Genomic DNA, 11,252 nt, shown 5'->3' on the forward strand with positions numbered 1-11,252 from the left:
ACAGATCCTAAATTTTTATATTTCATACGAATAATATAAGTAAAACAACTGTTTAAGGCGATGTCTGTTTCTACAGTTACTATTGCCAATGTTGTAAAGTAGGGATGCAAACGAATATTCGAATATTCGATCAAACGTTTGGTATTCGAATGTCAAAATCGGTATTCGAATATTCGATTTGTTTATTGTTGAATAAATAGAATAATAAACCGTTTGCCTACAACTCTGTTGCTGTGTATAAAGTTTGTTTGTCTAGTTCTAACAACGATTAGCACATATTGCCAGAGGTGTGAATGTGATGACAATACACTAAACACGCATCATAATGTCATTTAGGGACATATCGTCGGGTACTATAAAAAGTCCCCGTAATTTTACAATAACTGGATAGGAGACAAGTGACAAAAAAAAATCAATAAATTGCATGTAAAGTGACACTATTGTAAACTTTAAAAAGGTAAACATATAAACGTTAATGATTGGATAACTGAGCATGAGACATTGATATATACTTCTGGTAAATGATAGCTATTACGATGATCTTAACAAGTCAGAAAGAGGAAAGCAAAAAAGCGTGAAACCATCATTTATACGAAAAGTCTAAATTCTGATGCGCTACTGCAGCACAAGTCTGATTAAGATATAGAAAACTGAAATTTCTATTCACTGTTTTTCACAAAAGCCTCTTTGCTGTCGTCGAAGGCCCTCCACCAGGTGGATTTTAGGGTCGGAGCTACCGTCCCCGTAAACACAGACTGGAAGCTCTGGTCTCTGTAGCTCACAATATCCGCGTCCTTATCATGCTCCCACTTGTGGAACATGTCTGCCACTTTCTTCGCTTCCGGTTTGTACCCCACCGCGGCGCTCAAGTCCGCGATAAAGTCAGCCTGGAAGTCGATATCGTCGTGCGGTCCTTTCAGTTCTTTACGTCTCGCAACCCAGTTTTCCGCGTCTGCGCGCATCTCCGCCTGGCTCTTTGGTTCGCCTGGTATGGTGCCCATAATGTACCTGAATATGAGTGAAACATGCAAACAATAACAATGCGGTTTACAAAGTGATGTATGTCATAAGTTATTTACATACGGGAATCCCCCGATGCAATTTAACACTAGTCAGAGCTTTACAGAGATTTTAAATGTCTTGATGTTGAGGTTTATCATTGTGTTATGTTGCAAGTACCTGCATGTCCAAATAGCCTCGGTTTCAAACATGGTGTATGAGAAGTACTGATCCTGAAGGCCCATATAGAACAGACGGCCTCCACCGCTTCTCAGCCATAAGGTCGCCTTGTACAGGTCGTCCGGGTACATGGTCAAGCCAGACTGCAGGCGCAGCCGGTCCTCCAGAAATGGAAATGCATACCGGTATCCGGTACACAAGAGAATGGCATCAACCTTCGCGCTGGAACCGTCCTTGAAGTACGCCGTATTGCTATCCAGTCGCAACAAGAGTGGGCGCTCCTCTATTCCTTTTGGCCACTTGAAGCCCATTGGTTTCGTGCGCCACGTGCAAATGGCACTTTTGGCGCCAAACTTAAGACACTGCATGGCCAGATCTTCAGCGGAATAGCTCGCGCCGACGACCAACACACGCTGACCTTTGAACTCTTTAGCGTCTCGGAAGTCATGGGAATGCATTATGCGGCCTTCAAATGTGTCTATGCCATCAAAGTGTGGCTTGTTTGGAACGTTGAATATGCCGACTGCCACAATAACGTGACTGAACACTTCTGTGCTTGATACACCGGCTTTAAGGTCAGTTGAGACGACAGTGAAGTTTTGACTTGCATCGTTATAAACAACATTACGGACAACAGTGTTGAATTTGATATATTTGCGAAGATCATCGTCTCCGTTCGTCCATCGGCCTATATAAAGATGAAATATAAAGCATATGTAATAATACAAATGGGTAAAGGATTTCACAGCTCAAGTACAACTAATATTAAATGGATTATTTTAGCCGAAGATGTGACTTTCTTATACGTCAGGTTAAATTGAACTGTGACTCGAGCACACTATTTTGAAATGGTGTGTTCCTTTTTGTTTTGTTTTTGTTGAAAATGAACTTTCTCCAAATATCTTAACGTAACAGGTTTATGCATCATGTTTCATGTAGCCAAACCTGATTCAACTTCATCTTATAAACCAACCGTATCATGATTATATAAAAAACACCATGTTTTAAGGCTTTTATTTACGATTGATTTTGTTGTAAGTGACTTTTGCTGGTACTAGAAATTGGGACCGGATTGTGCAAGAATAACAATCTCATTTTTTTACAACTAGATCCATTTAATTGAATGCGAACACAATATTTGAAAATAAAACAAAAGTGTGTCACAAAATACTTTTAGGAATTCCTGCAATTGACCTCGAAAGTGTTTCTTCATAACATATGTATCTAGCACTTTACAATTTTGGATATATTAGCGGAATAAACTGTGATATAAACCAATAAAACGGAGTTTACAATATGAAAGCGTTGGTACCTGAGAAACAAAACAATTGATGGCTTTATATTAACTAAAAAACTTGAGCGTCCCCTAAATGGAAAAATTGGTCCCAGCCTGGTCAGGTGTAGGGACGTTTTGTGTACGAAATGTCTCGAATCTGCGCATACTTTGACGCCCTTGAAACGGTGACCAAATATCATCCCGCACACCCCGAACTTCAAATATCATCCCGCACACCCCGAACTTCAAATATCATCCCGCACACCCCGAACTTCAAATATCATCCCGCACACCCCGAACTTATTTAATGACATTTGGAACTCCTGGGCCATTGTCCACAGAAATCAACCTAAGCTGTATGCAGGTTTCAAAACAAACCTACCCTCTAGATATTCCCTAAGGACGGCTCTTGGCGGAAAGGAGGGTATGGGACACCGGAAGTGGTCATCAAACGTGTAGTCTGGAAACTCGAGACACTCCTTTGGGCCGTTGGACCACAGGTGCTTGTATTGACCCCCGTGACACGGCTCACCGTACTCGTCTGTCCCTGGAATGTGACACAACTTGCTGAATTCTAGCATTCAAACCGTTATAAACCGTTTAAAGCGTGTATATATGAAACTTGTCGATTTTGAGTTTTTTTTTCTGTTAAATTTATGGGAAGGCATGGGGGTTATCATGAAATAAAGAACTTTGCACAATTTAATGTAAATCGTGTGTTTTGTGCGTGTGTGTGTGGGGGGGGGGAGGTAACCTCAGCCATTAAATGGCCAAATTCTGTTAAGACTCACAACTATATAAATGTGATTTCAAGTGCCAATATGTAAAAAATAACATATTTTAATTTTCGCAAAAACACGATTTAAATTCTGGGGCAGGCTTTTTTCAGAACACTTAAATTTTCAGTCCTTGCAATAGAGCTTCCAATCAACATTGCTTGGGTTTACACATGTGAATGATAAAGTGTTATAACACGAAAAAATAAAGGATTGTCTTGAAGGGCAAATTACACCAATTCGGAAGATACTTATCATTGTTTTAAGCATTTTTTTCTTCATTTTATGAACAAATGACAATCAATCAAAGCGTGGTTAAACAATATGTTAAGGCTATGAAGCTGAATGGTTTGTGATTTAAATAGGCTGAACATGCTTAATCTACTTGGTCTACATTTTAATGTTTACATTTGCATCACACTGTTTGTACTCCTACGCATAATTGTGAAATTGTATCAAATACACAGTGGTTATCACGGCGGGGAATCCACGTGACCAAATGGTAGGTTTCAGTGCAAGATGGCGTCACCAAAACGCTCGACTCGAGCCGAAAATCAAGGTAATACATATAATTATAATAGTTTCTTTAATTTTTAACATAGCCTATCATATGCCCACCTACCTAGTGTGTATAAGCATATCCATGTTTTCCTTGAAACTTTAACCGTTCTCGAGAACACTACGGCAATGTTTCCAAAATGTACGAAATCCGACTGGTAGGTTACAGATCCATTTATCATTTTGGCTCGGATTTAGCGGAAAATGAGGTTATAATTTGGGAAAATCGCATAAAACACTTAAGTTTTGTTTAAACATAACAGGCACATGCATTTGGGAACGAATATTTTAATGATTTTAAAAGATATGAGAACGAAAAGAAAATGATAGGTTGCAGCTCCCATTATTGAAGAGATAGGTTGCAGTTCCATATTTAGGTTGCCGTCTGGACTGCAGATGCTTTGACTTAGTTTTAGTGTTCAAGCCAAACGTATAGGTTCCCATAAAACTCAACTGATATTTTTCTATACCATTGTTCTTTTTACATAGTTATAACATCATCTAAAATTATAAAATCACATCGAGGCTGCTGTTTTTATACTTTTGATTTTTCTGCTTACAAATTTATAAGGTTACCATCATTAATGATTTGTTTTCTGTGACAAATTGATGGATTACACGTTTAGAGTTGAATTGTTAAACCATTATCTGTGATAAAATCTGCACACCAGTATACTTTTATTGTATGACGTGTCAATTGATGTTTTGCAATTTTCGATATATCATATGGAATGCCCTTCATCAACCTAAACGAAATGAATGCAGGATATCTAAACAGCCAACAAAAACAAATGGCAGCGATACGACAAAACAAAAGAAGTGTTCAGTGAGCATTCGTTTGATCACAAGGTGAGGTCAAGACTGGCCTCACGCAGAAAGAAAGCGACAGCACCCACAGACAGAAATGCAATACAAATGGAAACTTAAGGTGTACGTTGGGAAAAGGCTAGATGAAATTTTTCGAAACAGCTTCCAACAAAGATCATCGGAAAAGACTCATGTGCCATTCTCATAACAAAAAAAAAACACGACAAATATATCCATTTTCACTGTAAACATCATAATAAAAAGTTCATGTTATGCTGATGCCGTTCTTACATTTGATATTTTAGCTTTAATATATATGTGTTTGTGTGTGTTATAATATTAATCAATCAACATTTTGTGTTAATTGTTGTAGAATGCCGATTGGTGCATGCCAAAAGCAACTTCCTATATGAGCTTGTATATTTATTACCCATTTACGTTTGAACTTTTAAATCGCTCCTTACATATTACATGTAATACATATTTGGTCACCAGTTCATGTAAGCAGAACTCTTGAAAGGCAGTGTTTGTCATTTAAGTTAAGTATAACGTTTAACTTTGTTACTTGCGTTTGAACAAGATCAACGAATTAAACTCGACTGGTTTTCAATGTCAATATGCATTTTATATGTAAAAATAATGTTTAATCGCAGGATGATGTGGTTTAAACCTAGCTTATTCCTCCATTGTTTAATTATAAAACTACATTCGTCGCTGTTATAATCCTTCCGTGTCATGAACATGCATTACCTGACTTAATATCAGTACTAGAAAAAATATGATGTAAGATATTGAAGAGTTAGCTTTCGATTAATGCGCCGTGTTGAACAACTTCGGACCAATTGAGACCACCTTTGTTTAAATGAACAAATACCAAACAAGTGATTGGTATTTTTTATTTATTAAACCTTGTGTTAACCTAAAGGTAACTACAACTAAAGAAATCTTTAACACTTGATCAGGATAAAGATTATAAGTTTCTTCCATGGCCGAGAGTGTAAGATAGGTTCATTCCGACCCGCGCATAGGGTGTTTTGCGGAAACGAGGTTTACCCTTTCTTACGCGAGCGGCTATGGTAGATTATAAGTATCTTCCATGGCCGAGAGTGTAAGATAGGTTCATTCCGACCCGAGCGTAGGGTGTTTTGCGGAAACGAGGTTTACCGAGTTTCCGCAAAACACCCTGCGCGAAGGTCGGGATGAACCTATCTTACACGAGCGGCTATGGTAGATGCTTTTTCTCCCACCTCAGTTAAACAAAATTAAGTAAAAATGTATTTTTTGCTGGAACTCTTTTGTGTTTATTGAAAATAATTGCGTATGGATATGCGATAGCACGTGGTTGTCATGGATATGCGCGCAATGATCCAGTAAATGTTAATAGTCAAATCGGTCTTTTTAAATAGTTCTAAGGAGAATGAAGCATTATTTCTTGAATGGTGCTTGAAAACTGTTTTATGGTGACATTTGAAGCGAGAAATAATTAATTAGCGTTCTAAATATTACCATAAGACAAGATTTCCTTGATGCTACTGACGACAGTCTTCAACAAGGGAGGTAATTACAATGGTGTGACCATTAAAAAAGGAGTTCCATACGGGCATTTAATCTTCGCCTGTGGGCAAGATAAGTATATCTAGCATGGTTAAATTATTGGATCTACTTATCTGAGGTGGGAGAAGCTTTTTCTCCCACCTCAGTTAAAAATAATTAAGTAAAAATGAGTTTTTTTTGCTGGAACTCTTTTGTGCATAGTGAAAATAATTGCGTATGGATATGAGATAATTCGTGGTTGTCATGGATATGCGCGCAGTGATTCCGATTAAATCAATAGTAAAATCGGTCTTTAAATAGTCCTAAGGAGAGTGAACCATTATTTCTTGAATGGAGCGTGAAAACTGTTTTATGGTGACATTCGAAGCGAGAAATAATTAACTAGCATTCTAAATATTGCCACAAGACAAGGTTTCCATGATGCTACAGACGACAGTCTTCAACAAGGGAGGTAATTACAATGTGGTGACCATTAAAAAGGAGTTCCATACGGGCATTTTATCTTTGCCCGTGGGCAAGATAAGAATATCTAGCATGGTTAAATTATTGGATGTACTTATCTGAGGTGGGAGAAAAGTTGTATCCATAATACTTCACATAATAATATATCGGCAGTAAATAAATAAAAATGTTAAACATCCTGATATTATATACACGACGTGTATATAATATCAGGATGTTTAACATTTGTATTTATTTATATATTAAACGTGATATTATTCAATAATCCTATATATATATATATATATATATATATATATATATATATATATATATATATATATATATATATATATATATCTTTAATTCATAAAAATGAAAACAGTTTGTCATATTTCAATTCCTCCATGCTTGTATACAATATCAGTGATACAATCACATTACATAATTTGCAGTCCAGACGACAACCTTAATATGGAACTGCAACCTATCTCTTCAAAAATCGGAGCTGCAACCTATCATTTTCTTTTCGTTCTCATATATTCGTTGCCAAATGCATATGCCTGTTATGTTTAAACAAAACGTAAGTGTTTTTTGCGTTTTCCCAAATTATAACCTCATTTTCCGCTAAATCCGAGCCAAAATGATAAATGGATCTGTAACCTACCAGTCGGATTTCGTACATTTTGGAAACATTGCCGTAGTGTTCTCGAGAACGGTTAAAGTTTCAAGGAAAACATGGATATGCTTATACACACTAGGTAGGTGGGCATATGATAGGCTATGTTAAAAATTAAAGAAACTATTATAATTATATGTATTACCTTGATTTTCGGCTCGAGTCGAGCGTTTTGGTGACGCCATCTTGCACTGAAACCTACCATTTGGTCACGTGGATTCCCCGCCGTGGGTTATGTTCAACCAATTTTATTTTTCTTATAAGAACCTTATATGTTCTAACGTTGTGTAATGTTTAGTACACAAGTGGAACTTTCTCCCAATAAATTGTGTTGATGGGTCGTGAAGTACTAGAAATCAGTCTTATTCCGTGTTCAAATTGGTCTATTGTCTATGAAATATATAGGAAATGGATTAAGTAGTTTGTGACCTATAATACAATATACTTCTTCAGTCAAAGGAATGGCGGAAACAATGACACATGCAAAAGTAAACGATTGCGACTAATCACGCTTCTGCTTTCACATAACACGCATTCTGAGTGGACTGGATATAACATTACTTGACAAATACACGAAAAAACACAAAACAGTAAACGACTAAAATTATACCCTGTGATATTCTCCCCTGTTTCTTAAATGTATATTCATGAAAACATGTTGTTTATGTTCCCAAAATAAAAGATTTGCAGGGGAGGTCGCATATTGACAAATCAAAGGGATAGCAGTTATGCGGCTTAATGCTTTGAATCGGCTATATGGCCGATGTTTATTTATTATTGACAATTTCTGACCTTTTTTTATAGACCTTTAACATTATTGCAAACTTATGGTTTTAACACAAATGTAATATTGTATATTTTAATGTTATTCCCTACCCGTGAGCCACGTGAAGTTCCAGAGGCCACCCCAGGTATTCTGCTTCTCGTAACATACCACTTCCGGTCGAACGTCGAGCGCCGACTGAGAGAAGTTGCGAAGTGCCGCCATGCCGCACGGACCGGCGCCGATAATACATACGCGCTTCCTATCCGACATGTTTAGTGCAGAGTTAGTTTTTCAGCCAGTTTTAATTACGCCAATTAAGTGATGGAGTTTGTATCAAAGTTGTATGAAAGTCCGACAAGAACGAGATACACAGCAAATGTGCAGTATCAAAGTCATAAACTTTGGTTAAGTAAGATAAGGTCATTACCCGGGCTTAAGGTCGTAAAGGTTATAAAGAGTAGCTGTATTAAAGGGACGATCTCAAGTAGGCATACAAAGTTTAATTTCTTTTGTAATATGAACAAATAGTTTGTCGTCATGATGATGATGACGTTATACATGTTCAGCAGATGTTAAGAACTATTATATAGTTTGATTTTTATGGTTAGTTTTAACTTTGCATAAAAGCCCAAACTAGTCAAACAAGTAGTTGCTTACACAGCAGGCTTTCCTTTCAAACTGTTTATTAAATAACAAATTAGATAATAAAACGATAGATTTCCTGAGTTTTGTAAACTAGACAGTAAGGTGTACTTTTATTCCATGCGTTTTAATCGCAGTATTATACAATTCATTCCCCAGACCTTGATTAGATTGCATTGAAGTTCACAAAAAGATGCATTGTAACCTCATTTCCCTCTCAGATACATTTAATAATAACTTCATATTGTGTTCCGAATTGTTTGAAAACTTAAGTATTGAAGATAAAATTTCCAAAAATGTACGCCTTTACATCCTCAAATTGAGTCTTACATAGTTCAGAGAAGGCTATTGCAACTTTGTTTAGATGTTTTATAAATCAAAGTTCGAGGTAGTGCCGTTACCTTGGTGCCATCGTCGTCAAAGTACGGATGTATTTACCTTGCTAAAACTCAGAGACCGTTCAAGATATTCACATGCCACAAACTTGGTACACATGTTACCAGGGACGATACGCACATGGCACAAACTTGGTACACATGTTACCAGGGACGATACGCACATGGCACAAACTTGGTACACATGTTACCAGGGACGATACGCACATGGCACAAACTTGGTACACATGTTACCAGGGACGATACGCACATGGCACAAACTTGGTACACATGTTACCAGGGACGATACGCACATGGCACAAACTTGGTACACATGTTACCAGGGACGATACGCACATGCCACAAACTTGGTACACATGTTACCAGGGACGATACGCACATGGCACAAACTTGGTACACATGTTACCAGGGACGATACGCACATGCCACAAACTTGGTACACATGTTACCAGGGACGATACGCACATGCCACAAACTTGGTACACATGTTACCAGGGACGATACGCACATGCCACAAACTTGGTACACATGTTACCAGGGACGATACGCACATGTATGGCAGGGTCCTTTAATTATACCTTCTTTCGTCGGGAGTGGGGATACTAACTATTACTTAAGCATGATTACAAATGCATTCATATTGTCATGTACACACTTGGAGTGGTCATTAGAATATAACCCACCAGTGAAATTGCAGATAGGCAATCATTAAGTACTAGGCTTAAACATTTAGAATTTCAACTTTCGCTAAGGGTCCACTAGCATTCGCCGCCCATTCTGAAGTATTAAGATTTTTCTTCGTGTCATCTTATTATATGAAATAAAGCCTGTATCAGCTGTAACATTCCCGCTTTAAAACTAGATAGTCAGGTACTTTTAAAGTAATGTATCTTCTAGATAAGTCTCTTCACTGTTGAGTAAGCTATGAGGTGATATTTACGGTATGCCATAAACAAGCATGAGGTCAAGGTGGATTTCTGTTTTGTTCTACATTGTAATGGAGGTTAAATGACAAGTGCTTTGTCCTTTATCTGGTAGTAAAGAGGTCAATCCTATCTAATTTGACGTTTTCGCGTGATTATTTTTTTAAATGGAAGTTATCATCGTTGCTTTTAGCGCTGTTGTTTAAAGTGTTATTCAAGTCCAGAGTTAAGCTATCAAACTAAAAAACAGCAAAAACAAAACAACTATTAATTATGTGTATTAAATGACGTTAAATGGTCCTGTCACATATTCTCCATAGTTCTGTTCCCGCTGCACATGCACGAAGTAATACTGATTTACAGCTAAGGGTTCCATTGTCACTAACTTTTTTATATTTCTACTTCAGCAAAAGGTTGTTGTTAACCTTGACTAAACTACGTGCATATTTGTTCTAAACTGCCTTAATTGTACAAAAGCATTGTAGTGCCCCTTTGTTCGAGATCATATATTTCACAGAAGTGAAGGATCTCTGTTCTCACACAACACAGCCATATATTTAACATGTGTAATCGATGCATGACATCTAATCGAATTGTTCACATTTCAATACCAATATTTAGCTAACCAAAAAGGACAGCGGCACTTTTATATCCGGGAGCCTTTTTTATAGATCTTAGTCGAGTTAGTTTTAGTAAGTATGAAAGCATGGCTTCTGCCATTTAGGTCAGTTTTGTAATATACTTTCTAGACTCGAGTTCCATTGAGCTATTATTTCACTGACGTTCCATTGCGATAATCCCATCATTTAACGAAGAAGCAATTTTGATGAGAGTATGGTTTGTTTGAGATGTTGTATTTGTGCATGTGGTGTTAGATTGTCTTTGGTGTTTGTATTTGTGCATGTTGTGTAAGATTGTTTGTGGTGTTTGTATTTGTGCATGTGGTGTAAGATTGTTTTTGGTGTTTGTATTTGTGCATGTGGTGTAAGATTGTTTCTGGTGTTTGTATTTGTGCATGTGGTGTAAGATTGTTTTGGTGTTTGTATTTGTGTCTATAGTTCATTGTCGTTTGGGCCTTGCTTAATGTCCCTAAACAATGTTTATTTTTTAATGTTCGACTACTGGGCTTGTCTCTGTAATTTGCATTGCATTTATTGTAGGTCTGCAAGCGATTGCGATCGAGTGTCTACTGTGCGATTTTCAAACTTACACATGTACATGATTCGATTTTCTAAATGACATCTTCAAATTGTAAA

At 37.2% G+C, this 11,252-nt stretch overlaps 1 protein-coding gene across 1 annotated transcript; it reads right to left on the reverse strand.

Annotated features, from left to right (window-relative positions):
* Window positions 1–659: 659 nt before the first annotated feature.
* LOC128244542 (senecionine N-oxygenase-like) lies at window positions 660–8,384 on the reverse strand. Its single transcript, XM_052962541.1, has 4 exons — window positions 8,147–8,384; window positions 2,838–3,002; window positions 1,180–1,867; window positions 660–1,008 (listed from the first exon to the last, which is right to left on the reverse strand). Exons 1-4 carry the CDS (start codon window positions 8,304–8,306, stop codon window positions 660–662), a joined length of 1,362 nt encoding a protein of 453 aa, XP_052818501.1. The 5' UTR covers window positions 8,307–8,384.
* Window positions 8,385–11,252: the final 2,868 nt, after the last annotated feature.

The sequence above is a fragment of the Mya arenaria genome, chromosome 8 (genome assembly GCF_026914265.1).
Source record: "Mya arenaria isolate MELC-2E11 chromosome 8, ASM2691426v1".
Lineage (NCBI taxonomy): Eukaryota > Metazoa > Mollusca > Bivalvia > Myida > Myidae > Mya > Mya arenaria.